This window comes from Emys orbicularis, chromosome 7 (genome assembly GCF_028017835.1).
Source record: "Emys orbicularis isolate rEmyOrb1 chromosome 7, rEmyOrb1.hap1, whole genome shotgun sequence".
NCBI lineage: Eukaryota > Metazoa > Chordata > Testudines > Emydidae > Emys > Emys orbicularis.
This window is the reverse complement of record NC_088689.1, coordinates 101,121,317-101,142,398: the sequence shown is the minus strand read 5'-3', so window position 1 is coordinate 101,142,398 and position 21,082 is coordinate 101,121,317. Positions and strand designations below refer to the sequence as shown.

Below are 21,082 nucleotides of genomic sequence, written 5' to 3'. Positions count from 1 at the left end.
CAGCTCCAAGCAGGCTTAGATAACAATGGTATGTGAGCCCTTTCAGTACTACTTTGGCTTCTACCATTGCTATCACCAGATAGCAGTCTGGCAAGTTACTGGTTCACAGCCCGCCCCCCTCAAAAATGGGACAAGCCTTCTGTGATGGGGTATATAAACCCCATTGTCACAGCCACTAAGGGGCTAAGGGGCAGAATAGCTATCTCCCCAACTCCAGCTAAGTGGGTGACCAGCAACATTTGGATAATGGGCTGCATCCCAGGCAGGGGGCACAGCTGTCTGACAAGCTGAGGACTACCTTGTGTCAGGCAGCAAACTGGCAGGAAGTTGCCCAAGGTGCCGGAACAGAAACCCCAAGGACTAGGGTAACACAGCTGGGGGAAACCTGCCAGCCAAAACAGGTATCCCTTCTCTTGCACTCCACAAGCTGGAGGAAGACCTGACACCCTGGGGTCCTGCTACCAGATGACATAAGGATTTAAGGGGAGTTGGAGCTGAACTGAAAGGCTAGAAACACAATGTCTTAAATGGCCAGTACCTCTAACAAGCTCAGGGAAATGTAAGCAGGACAGAGGTCCTTCACAGGCTCAGACTAGATTTTCAACACCAGCTCCCAGCAGCCTGTTCTCCAGCCCAGATCTAAGCCTCCAAGAGCATGTGCCCTACCTTCATAGTGCTATGCCCTTCTGCAACCAACACCCCATCTACATCTGCTCCACCATCTCCCAGATCCCCTAGGAAACAAGTTAAACCAAGAGCAACTCTGGAATATTAACACAGCTGATTTTTATTGTTTTTAAAAAAAACTTTACAATGTTTTCTTCCACTGTTACTTTTCCAAAGAAAGCCAAGTGGCATAAAACAATCTGGAGGGTCCACAAATAACTGCTCCAGAAATAAGCCAGAATGAGCTTAAAACCACAACTTTTTTTTAAACTAACAGTGAGCAAGCTGCATATCAATGAGAGTTCGAATTAAGACAATAGAAGCGCTCCCCTTTACAAGCATGCGGATTATTAAGGCTTTAGGAGTTAGCTGGTCTGAAACAGTGAGGAACCTTGTATCTAGAAAATCCAAACACAGATCTAACAAAGGTGTAGAATAGAACATTACCCCCCCTTTCCCCAGAAGAAATCTTGTCAGTTACATTAACGGCAGGTTCTAGGAACAATTATTTTCTTTCTGGCTAGAAATCAGAGCCATGTAAATAGACATTCTAAATGCCACGGGGTTTCCATAAATTATTAATTTCATTCTGCCCTTTGGATTGGGTACAAAGTGGAAGGGTTTGGAAGATTTTTTTTCCCCCCTGCTAACTATGAAAGCCATAATAGTGACTGCTGGTGCGGAGGCAACAATAGCCAATATTCACAAGAAGGCATCGCACCACTCCCGCAGGCAGCCAGAACAGTCTCTGGATTGCTTGGCGTTGGCTCCACACGTGTCTTTCAGCCATTCCCGGAAAAGTTCTTCATCTTTCTTCAGAACCAGGAATTGCCCAAGTACCACATATGCCTGAGCACAGAAAGGAAAGGGTATCACAACTGATAGTTAATATACACACAAAACCTGTTGCTAAATGGAGGAGAGGATAGGACAGCCCCAGGTTGTCCACTGATTGGTTTCTAAAGGGTATGTGATAGCTGAACAGCTTTTACACGGTCCCATAGAGCAGAGGCTCAAACTTTTTTACTGGTGACCCCTTTCACATAGCAAGTCTCTGAGTGCGACCCCCCCTCTTATAAATTAAAAACACTTTTTTATATATTTAACACCATTATAAATGCTGGAGGCAAAGCAGGGTTTGGGATGGAGGCTGACAGCTCGCGAACCCCCCCATGTAATAACCTCGTGACCCCCAGTTTGCTCTATGGCAGGGGTTTTCAATCTCGATACTAACATAACTTGCAACTGAGTACCTCACAGATCAATGGGCTTTAACCTCGCAGGAAAGTGAATGATGGGAACATTATCCCTGTTTTACAGACAGAGAACTGAGGCACAGGGTGAGTTAAGGCCTTGTCTAAACTTAAGGTTTGACAACACAGCTATAACAGCAAACCCTCCCAGGATAGACTGCGTACTGGCAGAACAGTCCTCTTGCAGGTGTAACAACCTCTACACTTATCCAACCTAGCTGTCAGCAAAAAAGTCACACCCCTCACTGACATAGCTACGCCAAAGAAGCTTAAGTGTGGATTTGCCCAAGGTCACATAGGAAGTCTGTGGCTCAGGTGGAGTTGAACCCAGGCCTGAGTTCCGGGCAACTGCACTATCCTTCCAACCCCTACAAGCATGCAGTCTGGTGTTAGTTGTGAACATCTAGAGCCATTATTCAGGGTGATCTTTAGGGGGCTTAGAAGTAAGGTAGAAATAAAAGTCTTGCATTCATGGGAACCACAGCAGCTGGGATCTCTGATCTCTACAACTCAAGCTGACAGTGCGTGAAAGGATTTCCTTCCACATACAAGGGATTCCACACCACAGGGCAGATGGATATTTTAAAACAAGGGTCTGGAGAATTGATTGCCTGGAGCTTTTGTATTTATGACAATTACGAGGCATATCAATTCTGGTGAAAGGGGAATTAAGGGCTTTAGAACCTCTGAAGAGGTAAAAGGGATTAGGCTGTGGTCAGGCTTGCTCTTCCAACTCTGAGTGCCTGAGCAATCCTGTAAGTATGTGACAGTGATCTTTTAAGGAAGATGCTGGTTAAGGCAGATTGTCACTTGTCCTGTTTCTAACCTTGTTACTGCAGCAGGACTTGCCCAATGTGTTTTTGGGCCCTGCCTCAGTTTCCCCTTCTCTAGTTCATCAGATCTCAGACAGCAGATGTTTTCTCACTAATCCTTTCCTTTTCAGGAGTCTACATTAATAAACCAGAGTTCAAACCACAGATCTCTCCCCCACCAAGCCTTCCTAATTGGCTCACACTCTTGATGCAGAGGTTCTTAGTCCAGGGGTGGGCAAACTTTTTGACTCGAGGGCCACATCTAGGTGGGGAAATTGCATGCAGGGCCATGAATGTAGGGCTGGGGCAGTGGGTTGGGGTGCAGGAAGGGGCTCAGGGCAAGGGGTTGGAGCAGAAGAGGGGTGCGGGATGTAGGAGGGGGCTCAGGGCAGGGGGTTGGGGTGCAGGAGAGGTGCGGGGTGCGGCAGGGGGCTTGGGTGCAGGCAGGAGGCTCTGGGCAGCGGGTTGGAGGGCAGGGTGCAGGAGGGGTTTGGGGTGCAGGCTCTGGCCCAGAACTGCTTACCTGGAGTGGGCCGGATCCAGCCCCTCGGGGCTTTGGATCCGGCCCACGGGATTGCTACTCCCGTGGCGCCATGGACCCCGCACCGCTTCGGGAAGCAGCTGGCACCACGTCCCTGCGGCCCCGGGGAAGGCGGGGAAGAGGGCTGAGCGAGCTGCCTTTGCCTGTGGGTACCTCCCCCGAAGCTCCCATTGGCCGGGAATGGGGAACCACGGCCAATGGGAGCTTCGGGGGAGGTACCCACAAGCAAGGGCAGTGCGCTACGCCCTCTGTCCCCCATCCCCCAGGGGCCACAGGGACGTGGTGCCAGCTGCTTTCTGAAGCGGCGCGAGGTCCGCGGCTCCATGGGAGTGGCAATCCTACGGGCCGGATCCAAAGCCCTGAGGCGCCGGATCCGGCCCGCAGGCTGTAGTTTGCCCACCCCTGTCTTAGTCCCATCCCTGCTGCGATTCTTCTAGCAGGCTCTTCTCCCTGTCATCTACCCCAGGCCCACCTACAACCTTTGGAGAACAGCCTAGGCCTCCTCCTTGGCTGTTCTGTCTGCTCTTTAATGGAGCACTCAATCCCACATCTGCTCTCCCTGAATTCAGGCTGCCTTCCTACCCCCTCCCAACAAGTCTGGTTCTAAATCCCATGCTCCCCCAGCATGTAATTATCCTTTTTCTCCACTAGGGGAGGTGGGCTACACCTAGAAGAGCCATAATCCCCTCAAAGGGCCAGCTCCCCTTGTGACAGGAGCATCGCAGGGAGAAGGTGCCCTGTGTTGGCACATGATTTAAGAGGAACTTTTGCCCCTTGGAGTTATCCAAGATGCTCCAGAATTGCTGGTGGATCAATTTCAAGCCCCAATTTCCCACATGGTTTCACTCAAGCCACTGACCCAGCCAGAGCTGAGCTTTCTGAACTCCACCCCTCTAAAGATACAGAGAGCTGTGCAAAAAAAGGTTCCAGAGACCTTGTCAAAGCCTTTGTCCGCCAGTTTCTTTCCAAGAACATCCCCAATTCCGGCCAGAGTTCCCACGGGCTTCTCCCCCATGGGCTCAGCCACGAAGTCCCGGTGCTTCTGGGAGGTGGACGACATACTGGCTGGTGCTTGATCTAAAAGAAGAGAAGGTCAGACACTGTAATAAGAGACAACATGTGCCACAGAGCCCTGAATCCTGCTGGACCAGAGATCAATGTTAACTGCACCCACTCAGTCAGGATTTGGGGACTTGAATGTGTGTGAAATATATTTTGGTGCAAAATGAAAGATCTTATCCACTCTAAGTTTTAAGTGAGGACAGAAACAAGTGCTGGTACTTACTATTTACAAGATCCTACTAATTGTGGAGGAATAATGGTCAGGGCCTAAACTTAGTTAAGCAGTGTGTAAAGTATGGCCTGAAGGTAGAAAGGGGGGGGGGGGGGGGGGGAGAAAGAGATAGAAAAGGTAGGGTAAAGAGAAATCATAAAAGCAGAACTGTAGAAACTATAAAAGCAGAACTAACTGCAGAAATTATAAAAGTAGAATTAACCTTTGTAACAGCTTATGATTAATAGCTGCCAGGTGACAGAGCAAGAAACCGCAAAGAGCAAAAGTAAGGAAAAACAGAAAAGGCTTGCTTTGCTTTATTCCTTATATGGATGTAAAACTTTAAGGAAGTATATGTAATTTTTGTGGTTTTATCCTATATAAACTCTCGCATTTTATCGGGGGGGGGGGGGGGGGTGTTCGGCTGCCTTGGCTGATTTCCCCATGCATGCATGTTTGATTGATCAATAAAGGAGCCTCAGGCTGTCTGATCCAAAATCAACCGTGTGGTCAATTTTCCACAACATAATCATAGTAAGATACCAGTGGTTCCGTTGTGGACAGATGCCCACAAAAGTCCATTTTAGTTGTGATCTCAGATTCTAACAGGTCTTCCACAGATCAGAGAGACCACAATTCAGATTCATTAACAGCCATCAGCCAAACCTCTGAGAACACTGTTCAAGCACACAGATCACTTTCAGAATAGCTATAAACTGCATGGCTAGTGCCCAGCGCTATATATAGAAGAGGGGATGTATATACAAGTTCTATATATATCTCCTCTGTCATGCACGCCAGTCTGAATGTAACTGAGGGAAGTTATTGGGCTCAATACAGCGGTAACTAGGTGAAATTCTACGGCTGGCATTATGCAGGAGGTCAGAATACACCTAATGGTCCCTTCTAGCCTTAAAAAAAAACTAAGGAAGATTGGAATATGGGCCAAGAATTGTCTGTGTACAGAGCGTTCACAGCAGAGCCTTTGATCACTATTGTAATAAAAAATATTAATTAGTTGTAGGAAGCCTAACACCTTTATCATAGCTCTCAGCTGCAATAATGAGACTGGATGAAATATTTCAATTTTATCTCTGTACAGATGCCCAACTTCAGCTTTTAGTTTCCATTGTAGTTGTAGAAATTGTAAATTACTTAAAATAAACAAGCCCTGAATCACAGGAGCAGAGGAGAGAAATCTGTTTCATACAGTGTGGAAGTTTTATTTTTCTGGGAAGAAGCCAATAAAAATAGCTTCCAAGAAACCTGACAGCTAGTGTCAAATTTTACCCAGGATTCTTAAATTAATATTTGAAATATTCACCTACAGTGTTAGCTCACTGAATTGTCTGCATACACAGGTAAACAAGACAACTGCAGTCTAATGAGAACAAATGAAGCCACTGGAAATGGACTCATCTACCGAGATGCCAGGAGCAGAACACATGGTGCTAACACATAGCTAAGGCAGTAATAAAAGCTCACAGAGCTTTGGTACGTGGTCAACAAAAGTAGTCAAAAATACAAAAAATGGTTATTTGTACTTAAAACTGCCCCCCGTTTTACATTTTCTGTCCACAGGAGAGGGAATTCCCAGATCAGGAATCAACCAACTTCCTAGTCTTGTAACTCAAGTCTATCACACTCTGACCTGTCAGGAGGAGAGAATGGTAGCCTTGGACTTTTCATGGAGCAAAGGTTTTTCTTGAGGCATTTTTCCTAGTCAGCTTCCTTATACACACCTCACAGGCAGAGGGAGGACTGGACACATCATGGTTTTAGTTAGAAGCTTTGAGGGTTGGGAAGGGAGACTGATGTCCCAGGACCAACCTCCTCCACCCAGGAGTCTCAGCCCACTTCCCTGCTCCCCCCTCCCAGTACTTCTGACCCCCTTCCAGGACTCTTGCCCCAAGCAACAAAACTTATCTAACACCTGAGTGCTTCCAGTCCTGTCCCCATGCATTTGTCCTACCCACCAAGGCTCCTGAGATCACCTCTCCCCACCTCCAACAACCGCCCAAATTCTCCAGCATCATTCCCCTTCCAGATTTCCCGCCCACTAGCTCCCAGCCTCCTTCAGCAGACCCCTCCAACCTCCCATGCAGATATCCCCAACTCCTCCCTAACCTATTCCTGCAAAGGCCCCTCAATACTAAGCCCCATCCAGATACCTTCAACCTCATTCTCCTCCTCAGCCTTCCTAGAGACCCCCAGTGATGGAGTGGGAATTTTTCATAATACTTTGTGTGAATGTTGTGTGTGCCTCAGTTTCCCTATGTGGTACCTGGTTAAGTAGGTGGGGGGAAAGGATTGTTTGCTTTTTGCAGAGGCCCAGAGATACAGGTATGACTGAGGCCTGGCTGTCTGGGGCCAGGGGGACCCATGCCCATGGAGAGTCCCAACAGACAATGGCCATTACAACTGCCTCACCATTTGGTACCTGGCAACTAATGACAGGGGGTCCCACCCTCAGCAGGAAACCAGCCAGTTGTGAGCAGCTGGAGAGCAAAGGCCTGAGGAGGAGACCAGATGACAATGTTTGCCCATGAACAAGAACAAAAGACGAAGTGGGGCCATTGGGGTTTGTTCAGTGTGGACTGCTGGAAGCAAACTCTCAACTTCTGGACTGGGACTCAACGGGGGTCAGGGAGAGCTCTGGACTGACCCAGATGGACTTTGCTGTAACTTGCTATTCTCTATGCTAACCAAGGACTTTCTAAGCTGTGTTCCAGACATCTAATAGAAGCATAGGACTGGAAGGGACCTCGAGAGGTCATCTAGTCCAGTCCCCTGCACTCAAGGCAGGACTAAGTATTATCTAGGTGTCTGTCTAACCTGCTTTTAAAAATCTCCAATGATGGAGATTCCACAACCTCCCTAGGCAATTTATTCCAGTGTTTAACCACCCTGACAATTAGGAATTTTTTCCTAGTGTCCAACCTAAACCGCCCTTGCTGCAATTTAAGCCCATTGCTTCTTGTCCTATCCTCAGGGGTTAAGGAGAACAAATTTTCTCCCTCCTCCTTTTAACAACCTTTTATGTACTTGAAAACTGTTATGTCCCCTCTCAGTCTTCTCTTCTCCAGACTAAACAAACCCAATTTTTTCAATCTTCTAAGTCATGTTTTCGAGATCTCGAATCATTTTTGCTGCTCTTTTCTGGACTTTCTCCAATTTGTCCACATCTTTCCTGAAACGTGGTGCCCAGAACTGGATACAATACTCCAGTTGAGGCGTAATCAATGTGGAGTAGAGCGGAAGAATTACTTCTCATGTCTTGCTTACAATACTCCTGCTATTACATCCCAGAATGATGTTTGCTTTTTTTGGAACAGTGTTACACCGTTGACTCATATTTAGCTTGTGATCCATTATGAGCCCCCGATCCCTTTCTGGGAAACACTTTCCTAGATAGTCATTTCCCATTTTGTATGTATGCAACTGATTGTTCCTTCCTAAGTGGAGTATTTTACATTTGTCCTTATTGAATTACATCCTATTTACTTCAGACCATTTCTCCAGTTTGTTGAGATCATTTTGAATTTTAATCCTATCCTCCAAAGCACTTGCAACCCTTCCCAACTTAGTATCGTCCGCAAACTTTATAAGTGTACTCTCTATGCCATTATCTAAATCACTGATGAAGATATTGAACAGATCTGGACCTAGAAGTGATCCCCGTAGGACCCGACTTGATATACCCTTCCAGTTTGACTGTGAACCACCGATAACTAGGGCTGTTGATTAATCGCAGTTAACTCACATGATTAACTCAAAAAAATTAATTGCGATTAATCACATTTTAGTCACAATATTAAAAAAATAGAATAGCAATTGAAATTTATTAAATATTTTTGGATGTTTTTCTACATTTTCAAATACATTGATTTCAATTACAACACAGAATACAAAGTGTACACTGCTCACTTTATATTATTTTTCATTACAAATATTTGCACTGTAAAAATGATAAATAGTATTTTTCAATTCACCTCATACGAGTACTGTAGTGCAGCCTCTATCGTGAAAGTGCAACTTACAAATGTAGTTTTTTGTTACATAACTGCACTCAAAAACAAAACAACGTAAAACTTTAGAGCCTACAAGTCCACGCAGTCCTACTTCTTGTTCAGCCAATCGCTAAGACAATCAAGTTTGTTTACATTTACGGGAGATAATGCTGCCCACTTCTTATCTACAATGTCACCAGAAAGTGAGAACAAGCGTTCGCATGGGACTTTTGTAGCCTGCATTGCAAGGTATTTACATGTCAAATATGATAAACATTCGTATGTCCCTTCATGCTTTGGCCACCATTCTAGAGGACATGCTTCCATGCTGATGACACTCATTAAAAAAATAAGGTGTTAATTAAATTTGTGACTGAACTCCTTGAAGGAGCATTGTATGTCTCTGGCTCTGTTTTACTCCCATTCTGCCATATATTTCATCTTCTAGTAGTCTCAGATGATGACTCAGCACATGTTCATTTTAAGAACACTTTTGATGCAGATTTGACAAAATGCAAAGAAGGTACCAATGTGAGATATCTAAAGATAGCTACAGCACTCAATCCAAGGTTTAAGAATCTGAAGTGCCTTCCAAAATCTGAGAGGGACGAGGTGTGGAGCATGCTTTCAGAAGTCTTAAAAGAGCAACACTCCGATGCGGAAACTACAGAACCCAAACTACAAAAAAAGAAAATCAACCTTCTGCTGGTGGCATCTGACTCAGATGATGAAAATGAACATGCACTGGCCTGGACTGCTTTGGATTGTTATAGAGCAGAACCTATCATCAGCATGGACGCATGTCCTCTGGAATTGTGGTTGAAGCATGAAGGGACATATGAATCTTTAATGCATCTGGCACATAAATATCTAGCGACGCTGGCTACAACAGGGTCATGTGAATGCCTGTTCTCATTTTCAGGTGACATTGTGAACAAGAAGCGGGCAGCATTATCTCCTGCAAACGTAAACAAACTTGTTTGTCTGAGTGATTGGCTGAACAACAAGAAATAAGACTGAGTGGATTTGTAGGCTATAAAGTTTGACATTGTTTTATTTTTGAATGCAGGGGTTTTTTTGTATATAATTCGACATTTGTAAGTTAAACTTTCATGATAAAGACATTACACTACAGTACTTGTATTAGGTGAATTGAAAAATACTATTTTTGTTTTTTACAGTGCAAATGTTTGTAATCAAAAACAGTTTTTTTACAAATAAATGGTTTTCTATTAAGCACAATTGATTTGTTTAAGCGCAATTAATTTGTTTAAGCACTTGACAGCCCTACTGATAACTACTCTGGGAACAGTTTTCCAACCAGTTATGCACCCACTTTATAGTAGCTCCATGTAGGTTGTATTTCCCTAGTTTATTTATGAGACTGTCACACGAGACAGTATCAAAAGCCTTAATAAAGTCAAGATATACCACATCTACGGCTTCCCCTCTATCCACAAGGCTTGTTACCCTGTCAAAGAAAGATATTAGGTTGGTTTGACTCAATATGTTCTTGACAAATCCATTCTGACTGTTACTTATCAGCTTATCATCATCATCATCTAGGTCAGGGGTGGGCAAACTTTTTGGCCCACGGGCCACATCAGGGAATAGAAATTGCATGGGGGGCCATGAATGCTCATAAAATTGGAGTTGGGGTGCGGGAGGGGGTGAGGACGCCGGCTGGAGGTGTGGGCTCTAGGGTGGGGCTGGGGATGAGGAGTTTGGGGTGTTGGAGGGTGCTCCAGGCTGGGATCGAGGGGTTCAGAGGGCAGGAGGGGGATTAGGGCTGGGGCAGGGCTGTGGGAGGGTGAGGTCTCCGGGGTGGCGCTGGGGATGAGAGGTTTGGGGTACAAGAGGGAGCTCCGGGCTGGGATTGAGGGGTCTGGAGGGGGATCAGGGCTGGGGCAGGGGGGTTGGGGCACGGGGAGAGGGTCAGGGGTGCAGGCCCCGGGCGGCCCTTACCTCAAGCAGCTCCAGGGAACAGCGGCATATCCCCGCTCCGGCTCCTACGCGAGGTGCAGCCCGGCGGCTCTGCACATGGCCCCGTCCGCAGGCATCGCCCCTGCAGCTCCCATTGGATGAGGTTCCCAGCCAATGGGAGCTGCAGGGGCAGCTCTTGGGGTGGGGGGAGCGTCCAGAGAGGAGGCCCCTGGCTGTCCGTTATGTAAAGCCTCCGCTCAAATGCGATTGTAAGATCTGTAACTTGTATCATTAAGTTCTGCAACCTTTTTGCAGACTTTGTAACTTCAGGTTTCAGAGTAGCAGCCGTGTTAGTCTGTATTTGCAAAAAGAACAGGAGTACTTGTGGCAACTTAGAGACTAACACATTTATTTGAGCATAAGCTTTTGTGGGCTGGAGTCTCTAATTTGTTAGTCTCTAAAGTGCCACACGTACTCCTGTTCTTTTTGTAACTTCAGTTATTGTTAACATAGCCTTTTAAGTTTTGTAACCTTTGTAAGCTCTGTAACCTTTTCAAGTTACCACTTGTATGAACTTCCAAGCTTTGTAATATCCCATCACGCAATCAGAGAGAGAGTGAACGAGGGAGTGTGTTGGGAAGATAAGGGAGTGTGAACAAGGGAGTGTATGTGGGACTGGGTGGAGAGGAACTACAAGGAGAAAAGAGCTCAGAGACAGGAGCCAAGTGTGTCTGATATAATCTGCCCTGAGAAGGCAATCATGGGGTGCTGTAAAGAAAAGAAGAACCTGGTATGCATGAAAGAAACTGATCTGGGAATGCTTCTCCGTGACGGACACAGAAGGAAAACTCAGTGTACGTGACAGGAGCCACTCAGTTCCAGAAAAAGGAAGAAGGCATGCACACAAGCTGCTGCTCCTTGACCTGCTCACCAGCCTGGATTCATGACCGCAGGCGGACACACCAAATCTACCACACTTTGGCTTCTCAGCTTCCATGCTGTCTCCGGTAACTCTCCGCCTGTGTAAGTGTGTGGGTGCATGAGGGTATGAATGCGGTGAATGTGTGCGTGTGTGGATAAGCTCCATCTCTTTTCTATCTGATGCAACAGCGGCATCGTAATAAAACTAATACAAGTGTGACCCTGGGTTGGTTTTTAGGTGAACTGAGGTAACAGCCCCTACGTGTAGGAGCCAGAAGGGGGGCCATGCCTCTGCTTCTGGGAGCTGCGTGGCACAGCCCCCAACCCCTGCTCCATGGCTGGAGCACAGGAGGGGGCCAAGCTGCTGCTTCCAGGAGCCACATGGAGCGTTCCCAGCGGGAGCTCAAGGGCTGGATTAAAATGGCTAGTGGGCTGGATTCGGCCCGCGGCCCGTAGTTTGCCCACCCCTGATCTAGGTGTTTAAATAATGATTGCTTAATTATTTGTGGGGAGGGAGGGATAGCTCAGTGGTTTGAGCATTGGCCTGCTAAACCCAGGGTTGTGAGTTCAATCCTTGAGGGGGCCACTTAAGGATCTGGGGCAAAAATCAGTACTTGGTCCTGCTAGTGAAGGCAGGGGGCTGGACTCAATGACCTTTCAGGGTCCCTTCCAGTTCTATGAGATAGGTATATCTCCATATATTATTATTTGCTCCATTATCTTTCTGTGTACTGAAGTTAAGCTGACTGGTTTGTAATTCCCTCAATTACAGGATGGTGGAAGGTGTTTCTGAATGGGTGGAGAGAGGATCTGAGGGGGAGGGAGGTGGGGATGAGGGTGTCCTTATTTCCCTTTTTATCGATGGGCAAATATAGTGCCATTATCCAGTCCTCTGGAATCTTTCCCATCTTCCATGACTTTTTGAAGATAATCAATAGCAGCTCAGATATCTCCTCAGTCAGCTCCTTGAGTATTCTAATAAATCCTTCTGTTTTAACACTGGCTTAGTCACTCTCGAGTCAGGAAGTCAGGGCTCCATTGCTCCCTTTGGGTCTGTAAGTCTTCCCCAGGTGTCCAATTCGAGTGGACTCACTGAGGGAAGCTCACAGAGTTAGCGGGGGTGCTAAAGGCTATGAGGTTCAGTCCCAGGAGGCGGTGAAGCCACGGGACTTACCCCAGCGAGAGAGCATGACCCTAAAGGGGTCGACACAGTAAAGGGGTCATTCCAGGGACTAGTCCAAGGCTGTAAAGAGCCCTGTGAATCTGTGACAGCCCCACCAAAGGCCCCTGAATTCCCCACTTTCTGCAGAGCACCCAACCTCAGGGATAACACCCTCCCTTCCACATGCACTCTCAGCCCCATCCTTGCTGCCAAATACCAACAAGCCCTTTGCTTTGGCTCTGCACCCCCTTCCTCAAGACACCCTCAGCCCTTTTAGAGATCCTGCTCTTGGCCCATCCTCACCAGATGCATCCTCCCCTATGCACACCCTCACCCTGGCTTCACCAGAAAGACACCCTCCCTCCCCCAGACACCCTCATCCCCACCTCCCTCCCCCTCAGATCCTCTCTCCACCCATTCAGAAACACCTTCCACCATCCGCTCCCAATCCAATCCTGCCCAGAGCCACTTTCAGCCCCAGCAGAGACCACCCTTCACTACAGACACTCCTAGCCTTCCCAGACACACCCACTATAACCCAACCCCTCTCTCACCACTAAAGATCCTCCTCTCCCTAACTCAACCTGAGCACTGTCCTCTACAAAAAAGACTCCATAATTTCAGAAACCTGCACTCTACCCCTCCCTTCCCTAGAACGTAGCCCAGTGGGTAGAGAACTGAACTAGACTCAAAAGACTTGGGTTCTATTCCCAGATCAGCTACTGACCCGAGGGCCTAACTTCAACTCTGTGCTTCAGTTTCCCCATCTGTAAAATGGGGGATGACACTGACCCTCCTTTACAAATCTCGAGAGCTACTAATGATAAGAGCTAAGTAAGGATTAACATTAGCACTAACTCAACCCTCCCCCAGATACCATCAGCCCACCCACCCCCACAGAGCTCCCAAGCCTCACCCTCTATAGCAGAGGTCAACAATCAGTAGATTGCCATATCTGGCTGCTAAAAGTCCGGTGGCGCAGCGGGGCTAAGGAAGGCTTCCTACCTTCCCCGGCCCCACACAGCTCCTAGAAGTGGCGAGCATGTCCCTGCGGGGGGGAGAGAGAAGAGGGTCAGGGGGTCTCCACACACTGCTCCTGCCTGCAAGCACTACCCCTGCAGCTCCCATTGGGCGGGAATGGGGAAATGCAGCCAATGGGAGCTGTGGCGGCAGTGCCTGGAGAGATGGGCAGCACACAGAGCCGCTTGCCATGCCCCCCTCCAGGGGGCACAGTGCAGGGACGTGCAGGCAGCTTCCAGGAGGGGCGTGGGGCCAGCACCCTGTACTCCCTCCTGCACCCCAACCCCCTGCCCCAGCCCTGAACCCAAACTACCTCCCAGAGCTCACACTCCTAACCCCCTCCTGCACTCCAACTGTCTGGCCCAAGCTCAGCCCAGAGCCCCCTCCCACACTGCAAACCCCTCCGCCCCAGCCCAGAACTTTCATCCCCTCCCGCACCCCAACCCCTTGCTCCAGCACGGTGAAAGTGAGTGATGGTGGGGGAGAGCGAGCAACAGAGGGAGGGGGGATGGAGTGAGCAGGGTGGGGCCTTAGGGAAAGGGCAGGGTAGATCCTAGGTTGCACTTAAATTCAAAAAGTGATCTTGTACTTTAAAAGGTCTGAAACCACTGCTCTATAGAGACCACCCTTCCCTCCCCCTATGGATAAGCCCTCCCTCCAGGAACCGTCAGCCCCACCAATCCTTACAGAGAACCCCCCCCCGCCCCAAACACTCCAACCTGACCCCTCTTCTCCCTAACTCACCCCACACCCATAGAGACAGCCAGTCCCACCATATACCCCACCCCTCAACACCACCCTCCTCCGCTCTACCCGCCGCCGCCATCGCCATCCCTCCCGCCAGACCGCCCCCTCCCAGAGACATCCCCAGCCTCCACCCCTCCCTCCTCAAAGGGCCCCTCAGCCCCCCTCCCTAAGCTCCTGCTTCCCCGCCCCTGCAGGCTCCCCCACAGACACCGCCCCGCCCTCAGCCGCCTTCACCCTGCCCGAGGCCCCCGCCCGGCGCCGCAACGACTCACCAGCTCCACTCGCTGCTGCAGCACCTCAGCCACCGCCGCTCCCGCCCAACCGGCCACCCACCGCGCCTGCGCAAACACCACTTCCTCTTCCGGGCCACGCCGGGACGCGCGCCTCTTCGCGCCCCATATAACCATAGAGAGTAGGCGGCGCTATATACAGCCCTTCCAGGGGCGATCCATCCACATTTTTAACCATAGAGTACAGGGTCACTCTTTCTAGGCTACATCCGCTCTATGAGTCCTGACAGCCCTAGCGCCCTCCTCGGGACGCTCCAGCCACATTTGAACCACAGAGTTCAGAATCTACACTCTAGCCAGTTGAAAACTCGATGGTACCCACTAATCCTTCCGCCGGCAGTAACCAATGGGCGGGGGCCAGCCTCTGACGCCACCTGTTGTCGTTGGGGCTGGCCCGTAACAACCCTTCCATCCCATAATAACGCCCCCGGGCTGCCCCGTGCGTTAGCTGGGGCCGGGAGGGGATCAGGGGATACCGGGGCAGGGCGAGGAGGCGCCCGGAAGTGGGTCAGGAGCCGGAAGCGAGCGGAACACCCGGAAGTGGAGCGGGGAAGAGTTGGGGGAGCTCAGGAGGCGGAAGCGGTTGACTCGACTCAGTCCCATGTGGAGAGAGGTAGGGACGGGAGGCTCCAGCGGAGGCAGTGGGGAGGCGGCAGGGACACCCCCGTCCTGGGGAGAGGGGGAGGCGGCAGAGACACACACACCAGTTTTCCCCCCCCGGGTGTTAGGGCAACAGGAAACCACCCGCCCCCAAGGAGCGCCCCTCCCCGTGACATGGAATAGCCCTGGAGGGGACCTGGTCCTCGCGTCTGGGTGAGGAGATGGAGAATCAAATGGGACTAATCTCTGCGATAGGGGAGGGGGTAGGACTCCTGGGTTCCAGCCCAGCTCTAGGAGGTGTGTGTGTTGGGGGGTCTAATGCTTAGGGCAGGGCTGGAATAAATCTCAGCACGGACTGATGATGCAGGCATTATCCCCATCTTTTTAGGTGAGGGAAACTGAGTCATAGAGGTGACTCATTCACTCGACCCCATTCGTCTGTCTCTGACTGCAAGGAAACCATAACAGGGTTATGGCACAAAGTGGCTGGATCAACCTCTTCTTGGTTTCCATGGTCTCTGTGGGGTCTTTGCTTCATTCTCTGATGTGGATGAGATTTTATCTGGGAAGCTGATTCAGCCCTGAAGAATTAATCTCTCTCATGCAATCATCAGCAGAATTGCTGGCAATCTTTCCATGGCCCAGTGGGATGGTGTACTCAATTGGCACTCAAAATGCCTGGGATCTAGTCCGTGTTATGCTCCATCTCTGCCTCAGCTTCACCTCCCACTGTTTGCCCTGTGTTGTCCCTTCCCCTCCCTGTTCCCCAGTTCCCTATTGATGATCCTGACCTCCTCGTGTTAAAGCACTTTGAGATTCACGGCTAAAACATTCTCAGTGGAATTATTACTACGGGAGACAATGTGTGGAGCCTGGCCTGGAATTTTCCAGCAGAATGGAGGAATCTCAGAGCTGCCTCATTCCCTGAGTGAGGGAGTCTCAGTCCATTTCCATGAGCCACAGAGTTGTCTTTGTTCCTCTTCCAGTGTGTCCAATGCTGGTAGATGCCTCGAGGACTGAATTCAGTGCTGGATCCTCAACTATCAGAGACGGACAGCCTCTTTTTATCCCCCAAACAGGTACCTTGCAGGTAGTGGTGCTGCTGGCTTCCTGGGAGAGCAGACAATCTCTGCCCCATCCTGGGGGGAGTAGAGAAAGTAGATGGGGCATCTCTAGTAACCTTTTCTGATAACCTAAGATCAAGTGGACATCCTTGATGGATAGGCAATGTGGTGTAGTGGGCAGGGCGCTGGCCAGGGATCCAGGGCTGCCTGGGTTCTGTTCTGCCCCCTCCATAACCCTTCTCGCTGTGCCTCATTTTCTCCTGCCCTTTGTCTATTTAGACTGCAAGCTCCTCAGGGCAGGGACTGTCTCTCACTGTGTGTCTATGCCGTGCCTGACACAATGGGGCCTTGATCTCAGTTAAGGGGCTGGCAGGCACTCTGTGCCTACATGGTACTGGGTGCTGTACAGACCCTGATGCCATCATGCCTGGCGGTACACAGACACTTAGTGAGAAGCAGTCCCTGCCCCAAAGAGCTTGTACTCTATGTAGACAAAGGGTCTGTGGGGGGGAGGGAAAACTGAGGCACTGAGTGGCAAAAGGACTTGCCCAAAGTCAGCAGCAGAGCTTGCAACAGAACCCAGATTTCCTGGCTCCCAGCCCAGTGCCCTTCTCACTGGGGGGACTCTTTGCCTTTAGAAGCTTATTTGATCTTGGGAAGACACAACAAGACTCTTCTCCCTCTACTGTTCCTTCTCTCCTTATAGCCTTCCAGAGCACGTGTGCCTTCCAGCCATTCAGCACTTCACCCGCCCAGCAGGGATCCTGTCCCTGAGGGCTAACGCACCAGGATGTCCCAAGCAACCAAACGCAAGCATGTGGTGAAAGAGGTGTTGGAGGAATACGTGGTGCCATCTCCTCAACAGCAGATTGTCCGGGTGAGAGAGGGAGCAACCCTGCTTAGCTGGGCTCCACTGGGACCTTGGGGGTTTTCACTTTCCTTTGCAGCATGGGGTGTGGGTTGCTTGCGGGGAGCATCTGGGCATGTCTCATCTCAGCACTTCCCTGCCATCATATCCCTTGAGCACTGGTGAGCTCCTTGCTTCAGAGGAAGGCAGGAAAACCGAATATATCTGTCCAATTGTGCATTGGGGAAGAAAATCCCTTCCTACTCGCTGAAGGCGACTGCAGTCCAATCTCATGCTTCAGGGCTTCAGTCATTGTCTTGCTGGGTAAGCAGACCAGGTGGAGTGTGAGCCATCTGAAAGCCCTACATGGGCAGAAGATTTCAAGGCCAAAATTGGAGCCTGATCATCTAGTCTGAACTCCTGCATAAGTCAAGCCATGGAATACCCCCCCACAGCCATTCCTGCATCCAGCCCAGCTCTGGTGGTTGAGCTAGAGCATCACTTTGAGACAGGCCCTAATCTGTAGGTGCTAAGTGCTGGAAAATCCACTCCCGCGGGAAGCAGCTCCTGTGGTTAATCCCCCTTGTTCCTTCTGCCAGGTCCTGGGGACCCCAGGAAACAACCTCCATGAGGTGGAAACAGCCGAGGGGACTAGATTCTTAGTGAGCATGCCCACAAAATTCCGCAAGAACATCTGGATCAAACGAGGTGAGTACAGTGCAGCTGGGTTCATGGCACCTCTTGAGGGGAAAGGCCCCATATCCCACCTCCCCTGGGCACAGATTGGAATCCTCACCCCAAAAGAGGAAGAAGCTCTGTGTCCCATTCCCTGCCCACCAGTCCCCCCACTCTGGGGCTAGATGAGAGCTGGCACTCCCTAGAGGGGAAAGGCCCTGTATCCCATTCCCCATCTCCTAAACCAGCCAAACTCCCCACACTGTCCCTCTATCATTGCAGGTGACTTTCTGCTGGTGGACCCCATCGAAGAGGGCGAGAAGGTGAAGGCTGAGATCAACTTTGTGTTGTACAAGGACCATGTGCGGTACCTAAAGAAAGAAGGGCTCTGGTAGGAGTTGGAGGCGTGGGGGAGGATGCGTGCGTGTGTGATGAGCCATGAGCTCCCAGACTCCCTGCTCTTGCCCCTCTGGCACCAAGGTGCTGGAAAAAAGAGTTAGTGGGGATTGGCCCAGGCCTGAGTGTCCCTCCTGAGGCTGATTTCTCATCAGCTGGTCCCTTCTGCTCTTTACATCCCTCCCTGAGCCTTGCTGCTTCCCCCAGCAGTGCCCATGTGTCACCAGCCCTGCCTGGGCTGTCAGGAGCAAGGTCCATCTTGTAGGAAGAGGAGCCTGCAGGACATCTTCCCCCCTCTGAAGCATGTGGGCCAGTCTTAAGGAATCTAGAAAGCTCCCAGCCTCCCTGGCATAGATTTACTCATGACACTCAGCATGGAATCCCAGCACCTCTTGCTGTGGGATTTCTCCTCACAGCCCTGCCCAGTAAGGAAGGATTAGCCCCATTTTACAGATGAGGAAACTGAGGCACAAGATACACAAAGCAACTCGCCCAGAGGCAGTAGCAGAACCAGGAACTGAACCCTGCTCTGCCCCATGCTGGGCTAGTGGCCCTAGACCACCCTAACGGAGAATCCACCCCAGCCCTGGATAAGCTGTTCCAAGGACTAGTTTCCTTCACTGCTCAATTTGGGCTTCAGTTCTGAGCCTAGGGCTGAGGGTTGATTCCCACCACTCGTGCGCTGTAGGAATAGAAGCAGAGCAGTTAGCTCCATGGGCATTGGATGCAGATGGGGTGGTAGTTCTCCAGCAGGGGGCCCATTGCTTTGGCAGCAGATGCTGTTTATAATCAGTTTGGGGCTGCTGTGACTGTTGCTGGGATCTTGTCTCAAGAAGAATGTTGATAAATTGGAGGGGGCAGAGAAGAGCCACAAGAATATAAGGATTGGTGACAGACTCCAGAGCTCAATCTTAGCTTAAGGGGTGACTTGAGCCCAGTCTATATGTACCTGCATGGGGAACAGAAATTTGACAATAGGCTCTACAATCTAACAGACAAACATTGAACAAGAGCCAATGGTTGGAAATTGAAGTTAGACACATTCAGATTGGAAAGCAGAGGGTTCATTGGAACAACTGACCAAAGGCTGTGGTGGATTCACCAGTGCTGGCAATTTTTAAATCCAGCTCAGAGGTGATTTGGAAAGACTTGATGTAGTTTGAATAGAAATTAATTCAGAGCAGTCCTAGAGCCTGTTGTACAGGAGTCAGATTAGATGATCCCTTTTCTGGCCACCTGATCTAGGACTCCTTAACATGAGGGAGGCAGGGATGGAGTAAAGGAAGTTTCCCTCTACAAAACTTTTGAAAACTAACTTGGCCAAAACCAAGTCTCAGGTTCTAGTTTAACTGAAAAACTGTCAAATGAGGTTTTGCCACAAGTTTGGGTTTTGGTGCAAAGTAGTTTGTCTGTCGATTGTGTTGGTGGGAAAATCGGTCTGTGCTGGGGTTACTAGTGGCCCCTTTTGCACAGCAGGGGCTGTGTTGGCTGAAGCAGTCCCATGCCCTGGGCAGGGGCTGGAGTGGAGAGGAAAGGCCCCATATCCCATTCCCTGCAGCCCTCCCTAGAAGGGAAATGTCAGAGCCATTGTCTCAAAGCCAGGGCTGTTCTAGCATCTCATGCCTTTTCCTCCCACAGGCCTGAGGCCTTCTCTGACACTGCAGAAAGTCAGCCCAGCTCTGAGGCCAGGTGAGTGGGAAAGGAGGGGGATGGCTGCTTAACTCTCCAGGAATAAATTAGACTGGAAATTACATTTCAGCCCCTCTGAGGGAGGTTCTGGAATGGGGATGGGGGCAAACAGCCCAATGAGTTTACAGAGGGAGCTGGATATGGGTCTGACTGGGATTCTACGATGGGGTGGCTGCGATAGCAGGGATGGGGCTCACTGGTCCAGAAGGTCCCTTCCAGTCCTAGGTAACCCAGGTCTCCAGTCTTAGGCTAGTGCCCCGATCAGGGGGCAGCTGCCCCAAGGAGGAAGCCAGGTGATGGCTAGGGCCACAGGCCTAGAACTGACAGCCACCCCTTTCTGCAGCAGGGAAGGGGAGCAAACGGCTGCCCGCTCCTCTGGGGAAGAGGACTCAGACGACGACAGTGACCTGTTTGTGAACACGAACAGACTGCGCTACGGCTGCACAGAGAGCGAGGATGACAGTGAGGAGGAGGCAGCGGTGGCCAGTGACCAGGATGAGGAAGAAAAATAGTGACCCAGGGCAGGAAAGCTGATCTAGCCTCCTAAACACCTCATGCAGGAGGAGCCTGATCCAGCAGGAAGAAGACTGCTTTCTGGGGCCTGAACTCACATCCACCAGCCTGGGGAATGCTCCAGTTGGCTTGGAACTGCCTCAGTGCTGCCCCCTGCTGGGGACACATTTCTTCCCTCCATCACCTCTGCTGTCTGAGCCATGAGTGGCTGCAGCATCCAGCTCACTAGAGATGAAGGTGCTGGGCCTGTTGTGCCCAATGCACGGTTATTTCACTGTTCACCCAGCCCACTCTGGGGGAAAGAGTGGCACTGCTCCTTGGGGCAGAGGGAAATGGGGTTCTAGGCAGCAGTGCTGCTTGAAGCTGTAAAGAGGGGGCTGGGGAGGAGTAAAGTTATAGCAGCTGGGAGGCCTCATCTAAGATGGAGCAGCCCAGCGTCAGCATCCCTTATCAGCCCCTTTTAATGGGGGACTGGACTGTGCCCTCTGCTCTAATGCAAAGCACTGGGTGCTGTCTGTCCTAGACACTATTGCTGTGTAATAAGCGGTCTCCCCTCTGCCTTATTCAATAAAGACTTTCCCACAGGCAGCCAGTTGGGTTGATTTGAAACTGCACAAGAATGAGCAGCCTGGTCCCAGGCCAGCTGGTACGCAGGGGCAGGTTCTGGGCTCCAGGGGGTG

The 21,082-nt window shown here is 50.1% G+C and overlaps 2 protein-coding genes across 3 annotated transcripts; one reads left to right on the top strand and one right to left on the bottom strand.

Moving 5' to 3' along the window:
- Positions 1-766: 766 nt before the first annotated feature.
- On the bottom strand, positions 767-14,685 carry BANF1 (BAF nuclear assembly factor 1). 2 transcript variants are annotated; one of them, XM_065407459.1, is made up of 3 exons: positions 14,601-14,685; positions 4,207-4,349; positions 767-1,515 (listed from the first exon to the last, which is right to left on the bottom strand). In XM_065407459.1, the coding sequence occupies exons 2-3, from the start codon at positions 4,330-4,332 to the stop codon at positions 1,369-1,371; spliced, it is 273 nt and encodes a 90-aa protein (XP_065263531.1). In that variant the 5' UTR covers positions 4,333-4,349; positions 14,601-14,685; the 3' UTR covers positions 767-1,368. The 2 variants fall into 2 exon arrangements, with proteins under 2 accessions (XP_065263531.1, XP_065263533.1); XM_065407461.1 differs by lacking the exon at positions 14,601-14,685 and adding an exon at positions 13,478-13,578.
- A 486-nt stretch (positions 14,686-15,171) lies between these two features.
- Positions 15,172-20,990, top strand: EIF1AD (eukaryotic translation initiation factor 1A domain containing). Its single transcript, XM_065407957.1, has 7 exons — positions 15,172-15,231; positions 16,205-16,297; positions 16,989-17,159; positions 17,729-17,837; positions 18,087-18,195; positions 19,839-19,889; positions 20,233-20,990. The coding sequence occupies exons 3-7, from the start codon at positions 17,073-17,075 to the stop codon at positions 20,399-20,401; spliced, it is 525 nt and encodes a 174-aa protein (XP_065264029.1). The 5' UTR covers positions 15,172-15,231; positions 16,205-16,297; positions 16,989-17,072; the 3' UTR covers positions 20,402-20,990.
- The last annotated feature ends 92 nt before the right edge of the window (positions 20,991-21,082 follow it).

Coding starts and splice junctions, on each gene's coding strand:
- EIF1AD (XM_065407957.1), top strand. CDS start 17,073: ATGTCCCAAGCAACCAAACGCAAGCATGTGGTGAAAGAGGTGTTGGAG. Junction 17,838..18,086: donor GAACATCTGGATCAAACGAG/GTGAGTACAGTG, acceptor CTATCATTGCAG/GTGACTTTCTGCTGGTGGAC. Junction 19,890..20,232: donor CAGCCCAGCTCTGAGGCCAG/GTGAGTGGGAAA, acceptor CCCTTTCTGCAG/CAGGGAAGGGGAGCAAACGG.
- BANF1 (XM_065407459.1), bottom strand. CDS start 4,332: ATGTCGTCCACCTCCCAGAAGCACCGGGACTTCGTGGCTGAGCCCATG. Junction 1,516..4,206: donor CGGACAAAGGCTTTGACAAG/GTCTCTGGAACC, acceptor TTCTGTGCTCAG/GCATATGTGGTACTTGGGCA.